Source organism: Rhagoletis pomonella, unplaced genomic scaffold (assembly GCF_013731165.1).
Source record: "Rhagoletis pomonella isolate Grant_MI unplaced genomic scaffold, Rhpom_1.0 Rhpom_scaffold_00002, whole genome shotgun sequence".
Lineage (NCBI taxonomy): Eukaryota > Metazoa > Arthropoda > Insecta > Diptera > Tephritidae > Rhagoletis > Rhagoletis pomonella.
Window position 1 is genome coordinate 11,286,406 of NW_023458556.1, and position 26,796 is coordinate 11,313,201.

The 26,796-nt window shown below is 33.9% G+C and overlaps 1 protein-coding gene across 1 annotated transcript in view; it reads right to left on the bottom strand.

The window, feature by feature from the left end:
- Positions 1–17,236: 17,236 nt before the first annotated feature.
- Positions 17,237–26,796, bottom strand: part of LOC118734446 — a 77,831-nt gene continuing 68,271 nt past the window's right edge. Inside the window, exons 13-14 of the mRNA XM_036464166.1 lie at positions 21,918–22,437; positions 17,237–18,116 (exon numbers count right to left, since the gene is read on the bottom strand). Coding sequence (XP_036320059.1) covers positions 17,627–18,116; positions 21,918–22,437 — 1,010 coding nt within the window. The 3' untranslated portion in view covers positions 17,237–17,626. The remainder of the gene's footprint in view (positions 18,117–21,917; positions 22,438–26,796) is intronic.

The window sequence follows — 26,796 nt, forward strand, 5'->3', positions numbered from 1 at the left end:
TCCTTTGAATGAGCTTATTAGCAAAGAAACAAAACGATGAGAAAATACCTTTCCAATTACACATGTCTAAATCGGAAAAGTTTAGGTTCAGTTATTCAAGTTTTTCTTATACCAATCTTGAAAAAAGTTAAAAAACAGCATCAAAAATCTCATTATTACAATTCCGTTAAATATTTTTTAAATTTATTTTTTTAAATATTCTTATGTAAATTTTTTTGAGCTTAAGCCGCTTTGTCATTTGAGGGGATTTTTTCAAAAAACATCTTTATGAAAACATTTTTATCCAACTCCATTTTTGGAGGTATTTTCAAATCGGTGCAGCTCGTATAAATCTTAATATTTTTCCGAAATATTTTGGTGGATGTCTTAAAATATAATAGATTCTATAATTCCCATGGAAAAACAGTACCAATTTTATTTTTTTATGGGGAGTGATGCAGTCTAATGCCTTACAACTTTACACAATCAAAAATGTGCAATAGCAAATACTTTAAGCAATTTGTATTTTTAAACCATATCCAAGCTACCAAGCTATGTATCTGCGGATGAAACGCAAATTTTCTCTTATGGGTGAAAGATATGTACATGTATATGTATGTTTATAACATTTTGTAGATTAAACCTTATGCAAGTCGTGTTTACGAAAATAAAAAACAAATACAAAATTCCATTCCCTAAAAAAGTTGTTGTTGATAACAGCTACACGGCATGTAAATATGTAAGCAAGTGTCCTTGAATTTGCCCGTTAATAATTTTTTGGATGTAAATAAAAATGAATTTATATCTGTATGTAGTATTTCGAATTTCACAAGCAGCTACATATGTATTTGCTGGGTTTGTCAATTCGCGTATTGCAGTTATCATCAAAATCGCAGCTGGTATTTTGTTTGTACTCACGTATTGCATATTTACTTTCGGCGCAATAAAAAGTGAAAGTCTACATATAGACCTGAGTAACGGCAAAGAGTCAGGCGTCAGGCGTCAGGCTGATAAATATGATAGGTGTAGACAATAAAAAAATAGAACAAATAATAATAAATTAATAAGTATACATATGTATGCATATATGGGATTCGCAAGATGTTTAACGCGTTATAAAACCTGAAGATCGATCATTTTACAAGAATTTAAACGTTTTGTTGTTACTTTCTTTCTAAGAAAAATAAAAAAATATACAACTAAATGTTGTGTGTGTTTCAGTGCGTACTAACGGCATAACATATGCACTTTTAATTTTTTAAGATTTTCCTTCGGACTTATAATTTTATCAGAACATGTGAATCCTCCAAATATTGATCGTTATACATAAAATGGATCGAGTACTTAATGAGTTGGGCTGAACACATGTTCCTTTACATATAATTTCTAATACATTTCGAAATTGTTTTATTCATATTTTTTTGCATATTAGTAAATACAAGAGAAACATTTTAAAAATATAAAAAGAACATAACTAAAAGTACGCTGTAGATACAAGGTTGGGTGCGCAAAAAGTATCATCCTATTTGAGAACGTTTAAACTTTTGAAGCTGGCGGTCAATGTAATTTTTTTTTTTTTTTAACATTTTACGGGTGACAGTTACGAAATTTATTTTGTTAAGCAGGAACACTTTTTCAGGCCATCTGACCACCTGATTTTCAGGGCAAACATCTCCCCTGACTAAGCTTCAAGGGCAAAAAAGCAGCCTTTTTGGCCTGACAAGAGTGTGAAATTTTAAGAAACGAACACAAACTTTTCTCACCATTTTTTGGTAGAACCGAAAACAGCATACATTTATTATTTCGTAATTTGAGTATGTGCTCGAGTGTATATTAGTCCTAACCATGAAATGTTTTCAAAAATAATTATTGCAATATTTCAAGGGTATTCAAGGATAAAGTTTTAAAATGACATTTTCAATACCTAATCATTCATATGTTCCAAAAAATTTAGTCGGCTTTGATTCTGCAGAATTTTATCTTTAATTTAATACTCAGGTTTGCACTGCTCTGAATTTTGTAATGTTTTTTTTTTAATAATGATATTTTTAAAATTGAAAAGTTCCTTAAAAAGTCTTGACGTCAGAGGGAAAAATTAAAAACGCAGTTTTTTTATATTTGGCTCATGGTTTCTACATATATATGTAGATCTTTTTTGTGTAAAATTTACTGCGGTACGGTGAAATAGGTACGTAAATATTACATCGCTATTTTTTCAAAGTGCAAAATATACAAAAAGGAGCTTTATTCATGCCTTAACGGCCGCCAAACTTCATCCCAAGGAAATATTTTAAACAGTAGAACATTAAGAAAGCTCTCTTAGCACGAAGGCGACATTCGAAACGCTCCATAACTTTTTCATATGTTGAATTTTATAAAAAAGTACATATTTACAAGAACAACTTTTACCTTTTTAAATTGCATATGATTTCCATTTCATTTTGAGCCAGTGCGCGTCATTTTGTTTTCTACTTGTTGTGTACCTACCAGCTGATTTTTGCAGTGTTCCAGTTTTGATTTGTTGATATTTCTGTATTTTTTGTAGCTTGCATATATACTCGTACATATACATATGCATATGTTTTTACTGTTGGCCCGGTTGTTCATTCAGTGGACCCCAATTTGGGTCAATGTGAAGCAGAAACGGGACAAAAACATGATGAATGCTCTCACTGATAAACCAATGTCAAACGGAGACAGTGAAAAAGAAGCGTCGTAAATGTATAGAAGAATATGTGAGACAACATCAACAAAAAAAAATTAAAAATTTCCAAGTTTTCAGACGAAATGCGAGTCAAGGCTATGAAGAGAGTGGCGAATTTGATTTATGTCGCACTTGTTTTTAAAGAACTCGATGGCATTTGCAATTGGAGTACTAGGCAGCGTCCGGACTCTGCTCCGATCGGAGTAGATTTACTCCGATTGCTTTTTTCAGTTTTAAATCTACTCCCTACTCCGCTTGACCTAAAGTCTGTAAGAATATGTATATTACAAAATAATATTGTAACTTCTTTTTCTTCTTATTATTGCTCAATAGCTTCTGTGGCAATCACCAAGGTTTTGTATAGCAAGGTGTAACAGAAGTTGTCCCTTTTAGTTTTTAACATTCCTTGAGAAATCACTTTTTATTTTTAAAAGCGGGGACCAGAAAAAAGTTTTGGAAAGGTGTATATTTAGCAATTTGGCTGAGCATATATTGACGTTAGCTATTTTACCACACAGTGGTGCTGCTGCCGAAATTTTTTTTTCAGAGACGAATCTCATTAAAAATAAATACAGGAACAGGCCTAATGTCAAAACAGTTGAAAGCTTAGCTAATGTTCACAAGAACTCTTATTATCAAAAGTTCAGAAATTTATACGCTGGAGCCCCGTCTGATAATTTACTTTTTTTTTTTTAAACATTGTAAGTATTTAGAGATTAGGCTGATTTAAAATGCCAATGCTTTACAACTAAAATGTAAACACAATGGGCAGTATGCATAAAACTTAAGCAAATGATTTTTCTTAAAATTTCAGAATTTTACTCAATTGGTTCAAAATATGTGATGAATTGAAAAAGTATTTAAAGATGTAACAATTTTTACTTATACTATTTAATAAGAAAAAAATGCTACTCTGCTCCGAAACTTTCGTTTATACTCCAATTTTTCGAGTTATTTACTTCCAAATCGAGTTTCAGTAGTCCGAACGCTGGTACTAGGGCACATAAAGTGTATAGTATGTATATACCTAAGAATGTACATATGTACAATACACATGTATATATGGTGGTGAAAATACAAACAGGGACGCGAAATTTAAACAAGTTTTTGATATTTTTATTTTGTTTATTATCTTTTTATGAAAGTATGTCTCGTTATCTGACAAAAATCATGTAAGTACGACTTTCGGACTTTGTACAAAAAGTAGAAAAAATCGACGAATTTCAACAAAACTGCATCAAATGTTCAAATTATTTAATTTTCACTTTCAATTCACTTCATTATACTAAAATGTAGTAGTAAGTAGGCTGTTAAACTGCGAACCAAAATTTTTTCAAAAAATTCTGAATAAATAGTTTGAACATTTGATGTCATGTTGTTGAAATTTTTGTACACAGTTTAAAATTTGGACTCACATTGTTATTGTTAGATAACGAAATATACTTTACTTATACTTAAAAAATATAATAAACATCACTTATAAAAAAATAGCCTACATTTTTAAAATTTACGATAAATTGATTCTAAAACTCACATATCGCTCGCTTAGAGTGATAAACTGCTAACTTCACTTTTTATGAAAAATCCTATGTAAAATGTTTTCGTAAGAGCAGTAAAGTATTCAAAGCGGAGTCTTCTAATCTTGACCTGAAGTTTTTACATATAAAACCGACTGATGAAAAACATATTTCGGGCTCAACACTTCAAGGCTGAACTGTCCAAAGGTAGTCAAAAGTCATTCGAAGATAATGACCCCCTATCTCGTCCATTACAAAATATTTATAATTTAAAATATTTAAAAGTTAAATCTTTAATAATAAAAATTAAAGGTAATTTACGGTTCGCCTTAAGGTCGCTTTTTATGCACAAAACCCATCGCTTTAAAGAATGAATGAGTAAAGCGCAAATATGTAAACGTAAATATTTATGCAGTTATGGCATTAATGAATGAATGAATGAATTTCTCGATTAACTGAATGATACCAACTAAATAATTGCGGCTCTAGTAAACAGCTGTTTTAGAACTTTACACCCTGAGTAAGTAATATACGCACTGGCGACGGTTTTCGATACTGCTGCTGACACCGACAACGACACTGGCCCACACTACTAGTTCACTCACCCAAAAGTTCAATGGTAATTTTATGAAATCATTGATAGCCAGCATAATTGACGGCGCATAGCTGTGGCAAAGCATAATAAATCAGTGCATACCCGGTCACTTCCAGACTGGCGCGAATTTAAGACTAATCAGCACTTTTGGTTTCCCAGACGTTCACATATCTAGTAAGACATATACATATGTATGTACATATATACATTTGTACATAGGTAAAAGTTTAAAGTTGTTGTGCTGACTATTTTTCGGGAACTTATTTACGGAAGAAGTAAAACATGTGCTTACCAATTGTCCGATCAGGCTTTTGGCTTATGGCAATGGCAATGAACTTGCCTAGGTACTTCATACCACTTCAGACTTTGATGACTACAACAAGTACATTGGTGATTTTGTTACAAAAAATAAAAAGCGATGAAAATATTATTTGTTTGAAAAAGTGGCGCAGAAATGAATCATTTGTTGTTGAACTATTTATTATGCAAAGTTGCTTACTTACTAAGTTAATATCTGTACTAAGATCAAAGAAAATTATATTAGGGCGCTGCTATAGTTAATGGTTTTTTAGAACATGCGCATGAGGGTAGTCCTTAAACATGTCAATATTATGGGGCACCCCATTATTTTGTGCTACGACTTTGTTGTTGCTTTCACATGCCAAATTTTTCGTTAAGCGACCGCAACTCAAACATAGCAAGCAGCGAAGTGGCGAATCGAGACGGCTAAAAGTTAGCTAGCAAGGATGGACGTTAGCGAGTTTGCTTGTATCTCATTGAGTTCTTTCGTTTCGCTAACTGAATCGACGGCGGCTTTTGAATCTACTGTAAATTAACAATTCCGGTTCCCGCACCATTTGTAGAACACTGTGACATCTGTGAAGATTAAGTAGAAGCTAAAAGCTCTTCAGGTGACATCTGTTGGTGGAGGAAGGTTATACTATCACACGCTAGATGGCCACCGGCGGCGCTGCTGAACCTAGTATAGAACCAAAAAAATTCCTTTATATGTTCTTTGCTTGAAAGGAAAGACCGTTTATTTCCGGTCCCCGTTCCCACTCGTATGAATACAACAAAAAATAAAAAAATAAATAAATTTTTGTTTAGCATTGGACCATAGGTGGTCAGGTCAAATGACATCGCATTGTTTATGTAACCATATTTTCTCCATATATTTGTAATAGTATTTAACCTAGTCCCACTTTTTGCGGGACATACTAGATCAAGTACTCGTAATTAAAAAAATGAGTCACATTTAAATGTGAATGTTAATGTACATATGTTAAATGTGAATATGTAATAGTCATTATTGTTTACGCATACAAATTAACAGACCTTTTTATTTGTACGAACATAATTATGAGCGTTCTGCTCACACTTACATACATACCTCGCAATGAGTGTTGATGTTCAATTAAATTGTTAAATCAAGCCAATTATCACTAATAATTGCCTCTTCAATAAGTCAGCCACGACAAGTGTGGCGCACGCGCTATTTGGTGACTTCGTTAAACAATTAATAACTTTATTTCGAAATTCGCCGAAATTGTAAAATGCAAGTAAAACAAACGTACATACATACATACATAAATACTTATATAAATACATATAGTTACGCATGACATGTGCATTTTGTTTTTAATAAATATGAATGAAGAAACTTCGCGATAATTCGTCGAAAACCATGCGCCTATGCAGAGTTGCAGTTAATACACGTAATGGGGACAAGGCCAGATTTGAGCTGCCGAAAATAGCAACACTTACCTGTGTGTAGGCGTACATCAGTGCACGGACTTCGAAAAAATTAAAAGTGGTAGATTTTACATTCAAAATTGGTAGAAGTTGGTAGAATTTTTTAAAAGAAATAATAATAGATAGGTCTTATTCATATAGGATAAATGAAGGCGAATTCTAGTAAGGTAGTGTTATCAGAGGAGCTAGATTTTCGCCTCGGTGATTCTTATAGTCAAAATCATGCATTTGATGTTACGGGGATTTTTGTTTTTGAACTTCTGCTGTCACCTTTTATTGAATTCGCCTTGCAATAAATTGAATTTTTTTTATAAAACAACAAAAACATGTAGTTTACGCCAATAAAATATTCAAGAAAAAACGTATACATAAAACTGGGCCCGAATCAAGGAATCCGTGGTCGAATTAAACACGATTCGAATCGAATGAAATAAAATGACAGCTGTGCGTATTAAATACATTTTAAGCTGAAAAAGCGAACTCGCTACCAAATGCCGTAATCTCGTTGCCTTGATTCTACATAAAAAAAAAAAAAACAATTACTCTGCACTACGAAATTGTTTGATTAAAATTAGTTTTGAAATGCTTCAAATTTGCAGTCCATTCATTTGGCAGTCTCCCACACAAACTTATTGCAAACGAAAAATATTGCCATAAACAGCCTATAGAGATGCATTTTAAATTTCATATTTATTTTAGGTGTGTTCGATGTCAAAATATGTATACACTGCGTTCACTGAAATGTTTTTGCTTTCTTTCCGGAAAATATTGGTCGATTTTTAGCCTTTGTTGGTAAAAAGGGTAGAAAATCAAATACAGCTGAAAAGCTGGTAGATCTACTAATAAAGTGCTAAAGTCCGTGCACTGATGTATGTACATACTAGGTACGTTCATTAGTGTGGCTTCGTGTAAGCTGAGTAATTAAGCCAATCGTCACTGATAACCTTATTTACAGTTGCAAGCTGAGCAATAATTGTGTCACACCAAATGAAGGAATGCACGCACCTACAGTGAGTGTCAGTGAAACTCGTACAGTAAAACTTGGATTTTTTTTTGAAAATGTGTCGTTTTATTTAAATTTCATTTTTAATAAAAATATATTTCACACTACAACAATATGTATACTCAACTTAAAGTTTCACACTTTGTTAAAAATAAAATAAAAACATGAAAATTTTTGGGTGCTTAATTTTATAGCCCATTCAATGGTAGGATAAGGAAGTTCAACTTTGAGGCGACCACAAGATATATATAGTATTGTACTTTTTTTCGGTCTGCGTACTATATACTGTTGGAAAACCTACAGTATGGAAAAATACTATATTTCTTCATTTAGAAATATAAATATATAATACCTGGTTAGCCTAATGTCAGTCATTTTTGAATTGTTAATTTTTAGAATTACTTACCTGCTATGCGAAAAGCTTTCCTATGGCACCTGTATATATGTAGATGAACTGCAATATATTTATCGATATCGCTATCGCCATATTTATAAATAATTTTTACCTACACATACATAGATATTTATATTAAAGGCAAAGTCAAAAGAGGTCTAAAGCTGGATTTACATGAGGCGATTCAAAATTGCTTAAGAAAAAACGCTGGTATAAATCGCTTGTCTCAAAATAGACAGCAGGTCAAATTTCGCAGGCGATTATTACCTGTCAAAAAATTGCCTCAAGTAAAGGCAGCTTAAGGATAAAAATGACAAGTGAATTTAATGTGTTTCCTTTTTATCAATATGTAAATCTTTAACCCTTTCGATCCGAGCGGGACACTGAAGTCCCGGCAGAAATTTACTCATAAGCAAAATGGAAATGGAAACTACGTATGGGAATTGGGTTAAATATCACCCGTCTGGTATTTTGAGGTTCGAGCAATAATTCGAAATTGTTTTTGTGCAGAAAACTTACACGCAAGCCGTTTAGTTCTCCTCTGAAAATGACACTAGTGCTTTTTACGGGACTTATGCGTCCCGTAAGTATTTTTTGTTACGATAAATATGTCCCGCTTAGTGATTGTGGAGATTTTCTAATTTTCTTTGGCATTTACACAAAACTAATGAATAAAACTGTTTGCGTATACGCACTTTGTACTACATACATTTGTATTTCGAAGAAACGTTTCATTAATTATTTATGAAAATATAGTTCGTTCTAAATACATATAACATAAACCATATAAATTAAGGTTTCATATTTTATATGGAGTTCACAAAAATTCAAACAATTTTCATCAAAATTTTTATTCAGAATTTTTAGAAAATTTTCGAGTGTGCAGTTTTGTAGCCCGTATAACACAAAGTGCGAGTTTAAAGGCACACCTAAAATTTCTCTAAAAATTCAGAATAAAAAGAAATTTTTGACGGAAATTGCTAAACTTTGTTGAATTTTATAATTTTTGTACTAAGTTTGTGGTGTGCGCCTTGACGTTGTCAGCGTGTGTCTTTCATGGCAGAAATACACTCGAAAGTTTGCCATTGCCTGCCGTGGGGTGACCCCTGTTAAGAAAAAAACTTTTTCCACCATTTTTCGCGATGCTGCTTTGACCAGGTTTTGAACCTGGGTTTTGCGGAGTGGAAACGCGCACTGCTTACCACTACACCACAGCGGCTGCCACTACACTAATACCTTAGGCTTTCGTAAAAAAATAATAAACATTAAACAAAGAAAAGAAAAATAACTTAAACTGGTCAAACTTAATCAGCAGACCACAAGTGTATATGTACATATTTTTTATTTAAACCGTTTTTATCAAAATAAATTATTCCTCAGGCGTCCTCTTTTTGAATATTACCTGGAGTAAACGGACACACTCTATCTCTGAAATTATGCATACAACACGGATCGCGATGCTGATAGTAGAGGAAGAAAAGGCCAGGTGGAGTAGGATTTTGCTCCACTTGCCATTACCAATTAGCGTCAGTTGGCATAGAAGAGGAGCGACTGTAAAGGTAGCATTTTACTACTAAAAGAATTGCTTAAAAGTAAAATTCCAATTAAATTTCTTCTTCTTCTTTTCATTGATATATTTTTTTGAACCGTGTCCGTTTTCCACTTTATTTTCTAATTGTTTCGCATGTGCTCGTGGTATGTATCCCTACAGGTGTATCCGAACCTGGCGCAAAGAATACAGGTGAAAAAAAGTATTGATCTTTATTCCGTTCTATATAAGTCCATATGTATGTACATAAGGGTGTGCCGAAAATGCGATATTGGTAATAGCAAACATATGGTTCATTATGCTCTAAAAAAATCTTTATGAAAAATGAAAATTCTAAGTCAATATTTTAGGCCCGCCCTAGTGAATCAAGGTTCAAAGTGTACAAACAATGTTTTTTTTTAACTTACTTTCATCGAAAATTTAGTTCTCTACCAAAATAACTTTTATTAGCTAAACAATCATTTTTTTAAGTGTGTTTTTTTCATAAAAGAATACTTTTTCAACCAAAAAAAAAAAATTCTTTGTTTACTAAAATTGAAAATATCTTTGATGTTATTAGTCATGCAGTATCGGAGTAACACTCTACATTGTGATAGACTTGTGCGAGCGTAAGATAAAATTATCATCTTTCGCATTGATCTTTTTGTACATAATGAACCGCAGCTTTGCAAACAATAAAAATTCAAAGAAATACAATTTTCAGCCCACTCTAATGTACATTCTATGAATGCAAGTAATTAGTTATAGGCGTTAATTTTCATACTGCCACACATTCGCTGACATTAGAATCAATCTCGTCAACGTGGCTGATGATTTATACCTGGACTCTTAAGTGATTTTTTTTTGCGGTTTTGCCCTGAAAGAAGTGAGCTAGACGACGATGGCGTTGTGTTCGCTTAAAGCAGCAAAGGGCAGTATAATTGACGCATTCATCAATAAAGTATCACTTGGGTAAACAAATGCAACTAAACAAGCGCGACAGAAATAAAAATAAACATGATGTCGAAATCGCTAAAAAAAAGCAGACAGAAACGGTAGCAACAGCAACAAAATAAACGTGGTAAAATAGACCTCGGCACGCCGAAAATGCGGTTGCCGAAAAAATGTTTATTAAAAAATACCGGCTCATATCAGTATGCAAGAAGCACAGCGTTATTGTACATACAACCATACATACATATGTACGCATTTTAGGTTGTTTGAATCTACATACATACTTATTGATGTACTTACAGGCGTAGGATGTTAATAAATGTAGATACATACATTAGGATGATCCTTAGTTATATGAAGAGAAAAATAAAAGTGTTTGGATTCTCGGTCTCACCCGCTGAAAATGTGTGAATAGCCTAAAGACTAAACTAGACAAAGGTTTAGATCAATCAAAAAAGCTCTAAGTTTCCCATGTGTTTTATATGGCGAAAAAAAACTTTTTTTTATAGAAATTTTTCAATCAGAAAACTCTCTTCAGGAGACTTCAAAAAATACTACCCAATTGGTTATTTAAAAATTTGTTTAATATTAACGATTTTAGGCTATTCACACATTTCTAGGGGCGAGACCGAGAATCCGAGCTCTTTTCGCACTAAGGGCCACCCTTATATACATACATATGTACAATGTACTTAAGTCCATACTTGCGTTGATATTTACGACAATTATTCGTACAATTTCATGTATTTTCGATATATTGCATTATTGTTCACTGTCCTAGCGGCAATGCTTTAATGATGGTCGCGCCCAGAGTACATTGCACGAGTTCACGGCCGCGAGTTTCTGCAAAAAAATGCGCAATTGCAATGGGAAAAATAAAAGAAATGTGTCCAATATTTTCAATGCAAACAATATCGCTTCGATTCGTGGTTTTAAGGCGCGTGGCACTTTTTTTCGCAATGCAAATTGGCCCTGATCTCAATTTCGTTTGAATTATTTATTTCTTTTGCTCGAGGTTCCGAGAAACTCTCATGAACGCGCTTATAAGTAGAAGTAAAAATAATGAATGAACTCTACGTTAAAAAAATAAAAAACAAAAAAGTAAGAATTGCACACTTACAAAGTTGGTAAAACAAAGGTTTATTAATCGGCTAAGTCATTAAATAAAAAAAAAAATTTTAACTGTGCATGCAATAGTTTCATACATACTATGCTTGCATTTTTTACATGTATTAAATATGTAATTAGAAATAAAAACAGCCTTCGAAGTTTTTTTTTCGTTTTGTTGATATAACTAAGAATGTTTGTATCTTAGAGCAAACCAATAAATAATACGGTGTTCACATGGGGCGATTTTGCAGGCAACTTTTAGTTGAAACCAACAATCGCCTGGTGTGAACGGCCTTTCAACCTAATAGCTTTTAATGAATTTGGGGGCAGCCAACTTTTGATTCAACTAATCGCCTCATGTGAACACCGTTTAAAGCTCAGTTGGCCACTTCATAGGCACGCGCGCCAAAGCCTTCAAAAGCTCTCTGTACAATTTATATAGGGCAAGCCGAAAATGAAAGCTTTCGCTGGTCAACTCTGTTCTAAAGCATTTTTGGAAGGCAATTTAAAAAGTTTTTTTATTTATTTTTTGGCCTCGTTGCATATTTCGACATATCCTTGGCATTGACAGTCGGATTTTAAAGTGCGATATATCGATGTTCGACGTTTGTCTCGAGGAGAAATTTTTTTTATCGGTACTAAACACAAAAAGTGCATTTAGGAAAAAGAACGCGGGGTGCATTAGCTTTGTTTTCAAGTTTCTTCTAATCTACATATTAAATTTACACGAATTACAAACAAATCTAAGCAGATTGTTGGGTGCCAAGAAGTTCAGTTGCAAGCCCAAAAGAATTCTGCTGTCTTATCCTATTTAAGTGACCAATCAATAATGCCATAAGCAGCACGCAGCAGTTGCATAGCTAGACAATCGTTTGAGATTGAGGCCCATCATCATTTCGACCGAGGCGTATCTGGGCTGAGCTCTTTCAAACCAAATATTCAAATGCCTGATGTGAACTGTCACCCAGAGTGAAACCTGATCTTTATGTTCACCTGTTTAACCTGTATTTCCAAACTGGTGTAGTAATTAGAGTGCTGGCTATTGTCTTGAGTGTAGTAGCCAGCACTTTATTTCCAGGGAAGTGAGTCTTCAGAAGAATAGAGAGTGGTTCAGTTTCTGTGTCTGTAAATAAACCATCAGTGAATCCAGGTTCGCTTCGATCCTTTTTAAAACCTGTACCACCAGAGACGTCTAACCCAACGATTGAATGCCATTAAAAAAAAATTATCAAATAAAATCGAAATGTGACTAATCAAGGTGGTCTTTTTATGTTGATGGTGGGGTTTGCCATCGCCTACCGATGGGCGACCGCTAATAGAAAAAAATTGTTCTAACAACTCAGGCCTGCGGCTCCCTGCCTAATTAAAATGCTTAACCAAATTATCAACACTTAAATTTTTAAATCACATTGCGATTCTTGAACTATTCTACACATACATATGTACATATGTGTTATGCTTTTCTATTGCGTACACTGTTGAGAAAATTTATGTTTAAAACATTTTCACGTAGCGTTTCTTTGTTGACTTTCATAGAAGGAAGTGGGTCGCTGTGCCCGACCAAGAGCACGTACTTAGTTGTGCATATTTACGTATGTTCTCACGCAGTCGTTGTATGTACATGCCACTTTTTCTGCGCTTAAAAAGCAATTTTTTAAAAACAGCATATCGGCATGCTCTTTTTCAATTTATAACTGGCCAGCCAGCGGCCATTAATTCCTTTCTTTCCATATATACATATGTACATTCTTACGAGTACGGATGTATTTATGTATATATATATATATGTATGTATGTATTTAGGTCACTTGTGCCTACAAGCAAACGCCCAGTTGAGAAATGAAATAAATGTTTGGTGATACTATTATTCTTCTTCAAGATTGGCGCAGGAACCGCCTAAGCGATGTTGGCCGAGTCCAGCACAGCACGCAGCCGTTACAATTCTATGTTAAATGGCGCCAAGTGAAGCCAAGTTCCTCTCCATCTGATCTTCTTCTCTATTTCTAGCATTTTGTAATGTACAAAATTATATATCGCCCTTATAGCCAATTTGTTACAAGATGCAGTGATGTGTAACGTTTTGGTTTATAAATTTATAAACAGAATATATACTTATATAGAAAAAAGTAGTTTGTGGATCCCACGCAAAACTTCTTTCCATTACCGGTACAACAATTTTGAACAATTTCATTTATCTACGTCCAAATCTTAATCTGAAGCCCAATCCGAACCGTAAACCTAATCTGAATTCTAATAATAACTCTCTCTCTCTTATCCTGATGCTAATCCGAATCGCTGCCCAAAAGAGCAAATCTAGTGCAATAAATTCAGTGTTTCACCAAATAAAAAAAAAAATAAAAATTACGTTAAATAAAAAATTAATATAATTTGGAAAACTAAAATTCCATTTTTACACTTTTTATTGGCATACCCGACATTCATTCTAAAATTGTTATATATGTATGTACATGAAGAAAGTACAATATAAATGTGCATAAGGAGTACTGTGTAAAAATCTTTCACGCCAATATTTAGTTACTTTTAAATTATATGCCTTTTAAGTTACGACGTCCGAGTATAGGCGTTAAACGACAGCTTATGGTGCTGCGGGGCGTATACGTTACATACGCAACTACGGGTATATGAGCACGAGTGTTTATTTTTACTTTGTTTAGTATATCTTTTTTAAATTTTCATTTAAATGCAATTTCGCGTTGGTCTCTTTTTCTTTATACAAAACTGAAGAAAAGGCATTTTCTAAGTAAAGTGTGCCTCCGTTTTCGACCAAAAGTTAGATTTGGTCATAAACATACATATGTATCTACTTCCATTCATTCTTAATATATTTGTTTTGCTTGCTGTTTAAGAACTACACATTACATATACGATGGCCTAGGTGGGCAACAGTTCTGTAATTTTCCTACATCAATCATCATAAATTTATTGCTTGACATCATATCCGTGAATATCCATCCAGTGTCTATCATATTTGTGTTGCTTGCCTCGGAAAGGATATGAGAAGATGGCGGAATGTTCAAAAGAATCAGGCAATGCGAGACTGGAGAAAGGACAAGTAAACTGAGCCTGGCGGCTGGACAGCCGTCACCAAAAATTATCTATCAGCTTTGTCAACTTTTGGCATTTTCCATTTTGTGTGTCTAGCGAAAAGGGGTGTGAGTGTTAGCTTAAGTTCCCTTTTGTTTATGTACTTAAGTATGTAGTTTTAAGTGCGCCGTTAATTTTCAAGTAAGCGTGAAAATATCACATATGAATTCACTGTCACCACAAATTGGGCGTCGGAAATGTGTAAACAAGATGACTTCTTACAGAGATGTATACATATGTATCTATATATATGTACGAATATATAAGCAAGGCCCTTGAGATATTCATCCTATATTTACAGAGTATAATTTCCGTAAATAGTTTTAATTGTATTAAGTTGAATTTAATGCGATTATGTGATTTATTGAGCGTATGAGGGTAAACAGCATATTTAATGGTGGAATGCTAGTGTGGGAATGGGTGAAATATGTAGGTATGTACATAAGTGTACAAATCACTCACTTGTGCAAGAGTGTCATAGTCCAGCAGGTTCTGCAATTCACTTCCGAGTGAATTTGAGTCAAGTTTGCTTTGAATTCAAATTGACAGGGGTTGACATTCACTCGGAAATGAATTGCAGAACCTACCCGAGTACTAAATTTTTTATTTTTTTTAGGTATGCATAAATAAGCGCTACCTCTTCTTTAATGTTGCGGAAAGCTTTCATAGCTGTATCGATTAAAATTTGAAACAAGTAATTTTTAGCAAAAAAGATTTTGGATCAGCACCCGGATTCCAGCATAATAATAGCAGGCGCGCCTAACAACATGCAACATTTAGGTACATGTCCCTCATATTGTCAGCTTGGGCTGATTACACATTGCATCTGCTACTTTTCCATGTTGCGCACTTTTAGGTCCCACAGATTTTCATTTTTAAAAGATTGTCGTAAGCGTCATACGCACGTGCGTAACATATACGACAATCATTTACCCAGGCGACGAATTGTTCAAGTAAATGCATATGTACGTGTAATTGTATGTAGCATATTGGTCTAGCCTGAAGTTGAAAGCGAGCTTCGAGTTACCATCTAAAACTAAATAAATATTTGGCTCTCGCACATTTTTGTACGTGTGCAGCCGAACTTCTCCGCCAGTTTCTATGGCATAAGTTTTTGATGGAGGGACGTCCATTTCACAGCACTTGGGCTGCATCACTTTGTACCATTTTAAGAGTGAAGACATTCAATGGTTTACAGCTCCCCGCATCAAAGCAGCACATAAAGTGCCTGCCAGCAGTCAAGCATTAAAATGACGAAACATAATTGGCTTAACGAAAATACAATAAATAAAATCTTTGAGAAAGAAATATCACAAATGTATTATCTAATTGGAAAAATGCCAAGTTTATTGGACTTTAAGTGGTTGAGAAGAATTGTAATGCGCTGTTTTCTATGATCCGCATAGTATGTATGTATGTATGTACATTAAGGTGGAGCGAAATATGGCTTTCTTTGAAAATCGCCAAGGTACCTGCAGAAAGCTGCTTTCTAGCTTACAAATAAGAGTGCAAAATAATATTTGTCTCATTGTTTTTTAGTTAGAGGTGCACCTGCCAGGATCAAGTTCTGGGGGAAAAAAACGGACAAAACTCTGTTTTTTTTTATAAACGAAGCAGAATTTTTTAAAAAAGTATTTTTTGACTAATTTGAGGTTGCCGAAACTGAACTTGATGTTCATTAAATTTTTCATGGAACGGATTTTGGTAGTTATAGGTAGATAGTAATCTCGAAAACCCATATTTGGAAAAACAAATGAACATAAAATTCAGGTTCAGCGACCACAAATTATTCTAGAGACACTTTATTGTTTTTTTTTTTAATTCTACTTAATTTATTAAAAATATGTAAATTATACTTTTGTTAGTACTTGTGCCCCGTCGGGCACCTTTTACTTTTGGGCTTGAAAGTCAGTTTTCTGCAGGTATTGCAAAGCGATTTTCAAAAAAAAAAAAAATTCACTGTACCTTAATGTACATTAGAGTGGCCCAAAAAATTTTTTTCCGTTTATTCAAGGATGAAATTTTTCCCATACAAAAATTGGACCACACTAATGTGCTTACATATGTATGTTTGACTTAAGTTTCCGAAATCTTAACGAAATTTTTAGAAGTATCTAATTTCTGTAACGATTTTTTACAAATCTTCAAAGAACATTATATGAAGGAGTTGACACGAACTCGTAAAGAAATTTCTGTACGAAATATAAAGAAAATTCTGAAAAAATTCTGCAAGAAATTCTTCACACAGCAGCATTATTTTCATTGCTTTACCGATTTTCTTACGAAATTTCGTAAAAGAATCGAAGTGTGCACAGTTTATTTCATTTTAGAAAATTCGACAAAAAATCGCATGAGGTCTTTACTCTGAAAAGTGGTTTTCAGGGCGTATGCTTATATACATATATCCAAAGAGAAATACATTTTCTGCGGGCTTGAAATTTCAATCATGAAGTTTTTTGCGATGAGATTTAATGACATGAAATTTGATTTTCGAGTTTTTCTTTGAATTAAGTCGCAAGTTCAGACACACAAGCAAATAAAACAGAAGTACGTCTACGAAGTACATACATACGTACGTGCACATAAGTAGGCGCATATACGCACATATATATTTATTTTAAATGTCAATTGGATCAAAGTTCAATAAAAATAACTACTGACACTTATATACATCTACACATAGCTATATAAATACAATTACTTTTTTGGATACATATTTACGCCACGTTTGTAAACGTGTGCTGCCATATGCTGGCCACCCAACAAATTGGTGAAGTGTCATCGCAATTCAAATTTCGATATCCCAAATTGAAAGGACCAACCAATTACGCTGGCGATGTACACTTGCTAAGAGTATATTGCTTTTGCTTGTATGCAGTCCCTTTAAGTGCGAGTCCATCGAAATGCCGTACCTGAAAAAAAACTTCTCCCCACACCCTGGACTGTGACTCCTTTTGCCAATTCCCATGTGTGCGTTTATAGCATTTAGTTGCGTTGTGGCGGAGTTGCAAACTCCTGCACTGATGCGTCGTTGAGTACCATGATTGCATTATTGGTAAGCGATATCGCGTCGTTTGTCACAAGCGGCGGCAAATGGATGCTACGTCTACTGCCATCGCCATTCCGTCGTATACGCCAACTTTCAATGCCCGTTCTGCTCGCGCCATCATTATTGCTGTTGTTGTTGCTGCTACTCCGCAAATGCAGTCCTTTGAAAGTGTCGAGAAATGCGCGTCGAAAGCTGGCATTCATGAAGCAATATGTAATGGGGTTGCAACAGCTGGAGGAATAGGCGAGCAGCTGGAAAAAACAAATGGATGTGTAGTCGATGTACTCGTAAATGGCCGGTCCAATGAACATGGCTACGGTATTGATCACATAAAGCGGCGTCCAGCAGATGAAAAACTCCAGCACCAGCACGAAAAGCATTTTAACTACTCGCTTTTTGCTTTCGAGGTTTTTCGTTTCATTTGATCTGTAATGAAGGCGCAAGTGGAGGAGGGAAATTAATTGATTGAGTTTGCATTGAATATTTTGCAAGGTGCGTAAATAAAAAAATAGTCACAACTCAAAAAGTCCTAAATGTACAGAAAGGACAAAAAAAAACCCAAAAGAAAAATAGAGCATCTCAAAAGCATTTTGCCCAGTTGAAGATTGTAGTTGTGAAGCAGAAGTTTGGCGGACGTGAGAAATATGGTATGTGTACTGTTTTATGGGAAAAAATCTATTTTGACAAATTTTGAGTTGTGACTGTTTTTGAGTTAGCGCGCGATATGTTATACCTACATATGTGTAATCGTTTTAAGGGAGAGCGAAAGATAAACTTGGAAAGGCCACTTTTTTTCAGATGACCGTTGATTGCTTGCTAACTAGTTGTAATTCATTATTGCTGCGGTTAGTAGCACAAAAAGTTTTATGTACGTACGTTTATAAGGCAATTAATGTACTTTTGGTTTCTTCTTTTTCTTATTATATAGGCAAAACGAATATGTAATCATGACAAGTTTAGTTTTTGCATTCGTTTTTTTTGTAGTTGCAAAATGGTATATTATTATTTTTAATGATGAATTAAATTGAATTTGATTTTTTAAACATGTGGCAACACCGTTAAATATAGTTCAGAAATAAAGAGTTTTCAAACCCTCCTTTGATAGATACCCAAATTTTAATAATTAGTTTAGCTTATTAAATAATTTAAATTCAATATTTGAAACAGGTGGCAACCCTCTTCGAGCACCTCACAAATATTTTTGGTATTCAAACTAGTGACTCTCTTCCGTTTGACACCCATGTTTTGATATTTCATAAAACTTTTGTATAAGTTAACTAAATTCGAAATTTCAAGCAGGTGGCAACACTCTTCAAAATATTTCCAAACTACTACCTTCTGTAACCACTTTCTTTTGGCATGATTCCAAAATGGTGTGCCTAAGCTCCGTATCGATTTTCGGTACAAATTCTCGAGTTTGAGCTCACTTCATCAAATTTTGTTGTCATATAAAAGAAAATCTGCGGTCTTATTGAATCAACCTGTAAAAACTACTCTTCCTATGAACTAATATGTATTTATTCAGCGTAAAAATTAAAAAAAAAAAAATACTAATTTTTGTACCGCGAAATAGTCAGATACGAATCCATAGTTTCTTTTCCACACTGAATTTAAATTTATAAATATCCCTTATACTATGTCTCCATTGAGAGATTTATTCATTAAGATTTAATAAATCCAGTTGCTAAATCACAACCGTCTCCATTACCACAACGAGATATGTTTGACGTTCATATTTTTAAACATTTGACGTTTGCTTATGTATGATTTTATAAATACAGTTGCGGACATTGATATACAGACAGATAAAAGGAAGGTACCAAGCGGAATTTCATTATATGAATTCTGAATATCATTGGCTTCTTATTCGTGGTAAATATGTATGTATAATATATAGTTTGGAAAGTGTAAAGAATGGTACCATATTTCGAATCATTTTTCCGAATTATCAAAACGTTAAAAAACATTTGCGGAAGAAAAATTTTTGTAGAACTCTCTTATTCATAGGAGGAAACCGAAAATCCAATCGTGGGCCTTTTGCATATCATGAATAAGAACTGAGTTCTAGAGGATGTTCGGTGCAATGTTATCGAAGCAGAACCATTATCGAAATTTATAAATTTTTTGTCGCAGTGCGTAAATGACTTATAGAAAGCGGAGAATACTCTGCATGATATTACTATAAAACATTTCTTCTAAATTTTTAGTTTTTAAAATAATATTTTCTTAATTTATTACAACCAAAGTTATGTAAATATGTATTACTAATTTTCCTCCCAAACTAACAAAAATATAAAAATCCCTAAAAATACGAAAATTCACGTTTTTATGATAGGCTAGATTTCAATGTCCTCAACTGTATATTGAAAACACAAATGTCATTTGACTTATGGCATGTGAATTTGTGGTTGCCACATCCAACAAATTGTACTTATTGATCAATATTATTGAAGATATGACGAAGATTTAACTTAAATCGACTGCCTTTCGAGATTTAATTTTATATGGTAAATCTCAAAAGATTTAGCGTCAAATCTCGTCAGAGGGCTAAATCTTCATTAAATCTCACAATGGAGACATAGTATTAATCTCAATTTAAAATAATTTTTTTTTAATCTATTCAATTACAATAACGCTTTGTCGAGGAGACAAACCTTTGGTTTGCAATTTTTGTATCCCAGGAGAAATGCAATTGAAGTTAGTAATAATAAAATCAAATCTGTTTTTTTGGTTTTTAATCTATTCAATTACAATAATGCTTTGTCGAGGAGACAAACCTTTGGTTTGCAATTTTTGTCTCCCAGGAGAAATACAATTGAAGTAGGTAATAATAAAATCAAATTTGTTTTTTGTTATTGTTTGTAAACATTTCTATTGTTCACGAATACGATTGGAATCTTCATCGCTGAGCTTTATGATAGCTGAACGTACATATGTATGCATGTACATATTTGATTCAAATTATTGCAATAGTATTCAGCTGCATCAAGCTAAGCATAGAATTCCGTTACGAATTAGTGGGCTACGAGTAAAGTTACCCAGTGTTGTACATTTTTTGTTGCACAATAAATCTACAGTGAAATCTACTAAATATGTTTCTGATCTGTTATCAAATCTTGTGTTGATAGAAATATATTTAACGGACTTGTTTCTCAGTGTACTTCAAGTTTAGCGTGTTTTGTTTTTTAACAATCCAGTGAAACGAACCTGAAGGATTTAGGAAATCTTCGAAAATTCAAGGATAACATAGGTTTATAAACAAAAAACGTTCCTGCATATTGAACCAAACCCTACACTCTAAAAAGTGCACGTAAAACTACAACTGAGAAGTGTCCATCTGTGTAAATATACTCACAAGATGTTCAAGATTTGATTTTGAACATTAAGTGTTTGAAATATGCACATAGATACACAAAATAAATGTTTAAAATTGCCAAATATTGAAAGCAAAAATTCATTTTCTAATAATAATAAACATCAAATTCTCATATATACCCAATTTTAAACATTTTGTGTGTAATTTTGTCCTACGTGACGAATTTGGTACATACATAAAAGTAAACAGGCAGTGTTTAATTTTGCACACATTAGGAGCGGAAACTGATTACCTCTCTTTATATGCGTAAATTTAAGCCAAACATTTTTAGAGCAAATTTAAATAAATTTTTTCAAAATACCAAAGATCGTTAAATTTTAGCTGGGGAAACCATAATAAGCTAAATAGGCAATTCCAAGCAAAAGCTTAAACTTTTGAACCCTGCTTGAATAACTCAGTGAGAGAGAAGACCAGTATGTTTACATGTATGTAAATATTTATATAAAAAAAAATTTTTATTGGTTCAAAAATGGTGGGTAGGCACTGTGGCCATGGCAAAGTTCGTTTGCTACCTCTGCATGGTTGTAAGTCATGCAGAGTCCGCAAAATGCTCCGGAAGCAGTGTCCGGAGGATGCATCAGACTAGGCCGAGCATACTTTGAAGTGCCATCTAATTAAAACTTAAGAAAGTTCAATTACATGACAGTTGAGAAGTGCATGTGCAAAAATTTCATAAATTGCATAAAGGAAATTTTTGCACATGCAGCAGTACATAGCAAGTATTTAGGCGCCTGGTGTTAGCAGACGCGCCTAAATACTGCTAATTATGGGCTCATACTTAAGATTGTTTCCGAATTCCACCTATGTATAGTTGAGTTAAGCCAACAATTGCTGTCCCCTTCTTAACTCACCTCCTTAAAGCCGACTCTATAAAGCGCTGACTTGGCGATGAATTGGATTTCCGTCGATCCACCATCAGATATTCCTGTTTATGTTGTGCTTGCAGTGGTGGTGGCCTTTGTTGCAACACATGTGGCTTTTGTTGTTGCACATGAAGCTGATGATGGCTATTATGTTGTTGTGGCAAATTGGCGCGCAGAGTAAAGCGATTCGGTTGCTGCGATGGCGGCTGCTGTTGGTAATCGGCAAACAAAGATGTCGCACTTCTATTGTCCGTGTGGTGGCCATTATTGTTGCAGCCGTGCAATCGGCTGGTTATATTGTTATGTAGTAATGACTGCTGTTGCTGTATTGTTTGTGCCGGTTGCATGTCCCTCTGTTGTTCTGCAGCGCCCACGCATGGCAAGACCCGCAAGCCAAATACACTTTGTGGCACTTTTGTTGAAGTAGTCGAAACGGATTTTTGCAAAATATCGCCGCCACTACCGCTGGAATTGTCTGTATGAGAGCAAAAAGGAAATTTAATCAGAGTGAGTGTGTGCATTCAAAGTGTGTGTTTTCATAGGAAAGTAAATGGAATCTTGTGATAAAACTGGAACTGTGTATATATGTACATATGTTGTTTAACCCTTTCATGCCTGATGTTGTCTATTGGAAAAATTGACATTTTGTTTTATAAATGTTGCTGTTTGAAATAGTTTTTCTAACCGTTTATTTTGAATGAAACTTTAGAATGTCGTAAAGCTAAACAGCTGAGTTGCATGTCATAGTTAAGGAACAAATTAGTGTTTATAGACTTTTCATTGTGGTTACTTGTACGCAACACAAAAGTTGCTAAAAGTAGTTCTGCAACATTAAAAAGAAAACATAATACATTTTTTTTAACAAAAGGGTTATGTTATATGATTTATTAAAGAAAATGAAATGAAAACATCAAATTGTAGTAATTGTTTTTAGTTTTTGTTAGAAAACTATGTAAACATTCATTAGCAACATTTTATAATGGTCAAACCAGAAATCATATGCGTTAGAAATTTATACCCATCTAATAAAAAAAATGCTATGTACTTTTGGCAGGAATACGTATCTCAAGTCCGTTTTGCTCCTTTACAGGAAAAGCACATCAAAACTCACAAGAAAAACATCTCCGAACCCTGACAATTTTTGAGTGGCTACAGGACAGCTGTACACACCCACATCCACAAAAAAAAGTGGCGGGGAACAGACTATCGGACTTATGTATTTTGATGCGTTCAACAGGGCGTGCGAGGGTTAATACCATTTGGTCATACCATAAAGTAGTTGGTTAGCAAAAGTTACAATGTGGAACTGATTGTTGAGGCGTAATTTATATATGTATGTTTATTTTTAGGCAAAATGGAATATGTATTTCCATAGTAACCGTTACCATAAAAATGCCTGGCGGCCAAGGCAAAAGCACATTTGTATACGTTTGTGATTTAAAGGCCGCTACCATAATCAAGCTACGAAATAAATGAAGCAAAGATTTTTTCCGATTTTATTTTTACTCAAACAAATAGAATCCCAGATGAAAGAGAGAAACTTTGTCATTGGAAAGTGCAGCTAACATTGTTTGTGTACCTAAATTTTATACTTACTATTTGCAATGAAATTCAGTTATGCCTTTGGTGAAATTGTCCGTTTGATTGTTTGCCTAATCAGAAATTGTTGAAACATTACGAGAAGCAAAGTTATTTTCATTTGAACGCATTGATTGCATAGTTAAAATCCCTCTTTTCCTAAGTTTGACACACTCACTCTTACCGCTATTTACATACATACTTGCTTGACTATTATTTGCACAGTTGCAATAAATATGTACGTTATTTCCAATTTGTTTTTTTTGCTTTGTTTTGTTGTTTTAATAGCCATGGGTAGCATGCGAGTATGTGCGTGCTTAGCCGTAAATTTCCCTAGCTGTAGAAAAAACACTATATTTTGACACACTTAGGGTTATTTAAATGCCCGCATAAACACTGGCTCTGTAGCAATTAGTGCCAGCTGAGTGGACAATTTAATATCCTTCATTAAGTAGTGTTTTTGTGTACATCTGCGGCCACTGTGCGCAACGTTTGTATGTAGAATCACGGAAGCATAGAAGCTGACCGTGAGAGTGGCAAGCGGAAATGATCGAAATTATGGACACATGCATGAACAAAGTACTAGAATCGCTATACAAATACAAACATTTTGTATGAAGCATAATTGCTTTCAATATCGCGGCGTTTACTACAACAACAACTTCGGCTGTAGCATGAATAACAGTCTATCATCATATGTAGCAGAAGCTTTTATTTGCAATTTCGAATCGCAACTAAAAAGTGAAGGTGTTTTGCCACGAATTTGGCATAGATATGTGGACGATACTTTCGCCATAGTGACAATATCCGACATAGATAAAATACTCGGAACACTTAACGGCCGCTATCCGAGCATCAAATTCAATTTTGAAAAGGAAGACGAGAAAACAAGTTCTCTTCCTTTTCTTGATATTCTTATTAAGCGACAAGGGAAGAAAATTGAATTCGACATTTATCGGAAGTCAACATCGACCGACCGATATATTACAAACGACTCCTTTTGCACATATCAGCAAAAATTGTCAGCATTTAATTCAATGGTTTACAGACCCTGCTCCTTGCTATTGTGTGCACAAGACTATATGAAAGAATATAAACAAATAAAACGTATAGCAGATGTAAATGGCTTCGAGAGGTCACTCATCGATCAGCTGATAAGTAAACACTCTAATCGAATAAGACGGAACAAGGAGAGCACGCTTTTCGCACAGAATCACACCGCAAAGTCGTCTCAACTACAGCGTGTTTCATTGCCCTAATTCCTGCCATCACCAATACATTGAAACACGCCTTACAAAAATGTAATTTGCAAGTAGTTTACACAAACAACAACAAACTGAAAAATGCGCTTGGTTCAACCAAAGACAAATTGCCGACGGAAGAACAGAACGGAGTTTAGGAAGTAACTTGGTCGCATTGCAACTGCAAATATATTGGGCAGACAAGGAGGTCGCTACGTGCACGAATCGAAGAACATCTACATACGTGCAGTAATAAAAAAAAGTAAGTGTGCCTGGGCCACACTGGAGAAGTGAAACTTACGTTACATACATATCTATTTTATCTCATAACCAATATACAATACATACATACATTTTCTTTTGCTTAAGGTTATATTTTTTGACTTTTTTTTTGTCTATCTAGATCCCTAACTCTACCCCTGTTCGTTCTAATTAAATTTATGTTATTCTGTTTTCCTTTTTTTTAATTTTTATCTTTATACTCTATCGATAACAAAATCGATAGTAACATCCAATAAAATATCGATGACAAAACCGATAAAAATATCGATGAAGAATTCAATAAAAATTTCGATAGAAAAATCAATATTAGTATTGGTAGCAAAATCTATTAGAAACTCGATAAAAATATCGATAACAGAATCGATAAAAGCAGCCATAACAAAATCGATAAATACCGATAAAAAAATCGATAAATATTGACAAAAAATTCTATCAATATCCGCAACAAAATCGATAAATTAAAAAAACAAAATCGATAAATATCGCCAGCAAAAACGATAAATATCGATAATAAAATCGAAAACAAAATGGATAAATATCTATCTAATACAAAATCGATAAAAATATCGATAACAAAATCGATAAATATCAAAAAAAATGTCAACGACAAAATCGACAAAAATATCGATAAAAAATATCGCTAACAAAATAGTTAAAAATATCATATCATATCGATAAGTTCTGAAAATATCGATAGAAAAATTGGTGACAATATCGACAAAAAAATCGATAAATATATCGATAACAAAACCGATAAAAATATCGATTATTTTATCGATAAGTCCCGAGAATCCCGAAAGTCTCAAAAATCCCAAAATAGTTTCCAGCTGGAGTCTCTGTGTCTCTCTCTATATCCTTTCCTCTTTAATTACCTTTATTTTAATCTTTCTTCCCCTATCTTCATCTTTACTTCTATCGGTATCCTCATCCTCCTCTCTGTCTTTGCTTTTATGCTTATCATTTTCTTCATCTACATATTCCCCTTCACCTTTGCCCTTATTTAAATAAGTAAAGTGTTTAAATTTACCTTTGTCTTCATTTTTGCCTTTATCTTTACGCATCTTTGTTTTTGTTTTTATTTTTACCTTACATAGTCACCTTTACTTCCATTCTTGTATTGGTCTTTTTCTAAGTGTTATTCTTTAACATTTTATTAGCAAATTTTTGTTAAATTAATACCATATGCTTATACACAAGAAGCGCTTGTTTCAGCCCCAACCATTTCCGTTGCCCCATTTCCGCGCACCACTTCCGTTGCATCATTTTCGTTGCACAATTTCCGTGTGCAATTTCCGTTGAATTTGCCCATTTACTCCCAAACACCCAACCGCCGCTAAAGAAGTTTCACTTCAAAAAGATGGACAACGCTATCGCCGCACATGCATTCGACCTCAACAACACTCGTCCACACAATTCAATGTAGATGAAAGAAAACGTTCATTTATTAAAATATGTTAGAAATTCAACGAAATTGGCTGCTAATCCCTTTTTATTTTCATCAACAATAATTTAATGAACCTAGAACCTGGCGCAATCAATTCTCCACTAATTTAGCTGTTTAAGAAAGTAAAACAATTCATTTGTTTATGCCAATTCCACTTGTTCCATTTGTTTACATTTTTTAATGTGTTTCTCTTAATCAACGTTATTTTTTGATGTATGTATTTATGTTTGTATGTATGTATGTTCACAACTATTGTACCCTTTTGTCTATTTGTCTATTTTGATTAGTGCTCAGTAGTCGCGCGCGTTGATCAGCTGTCAAC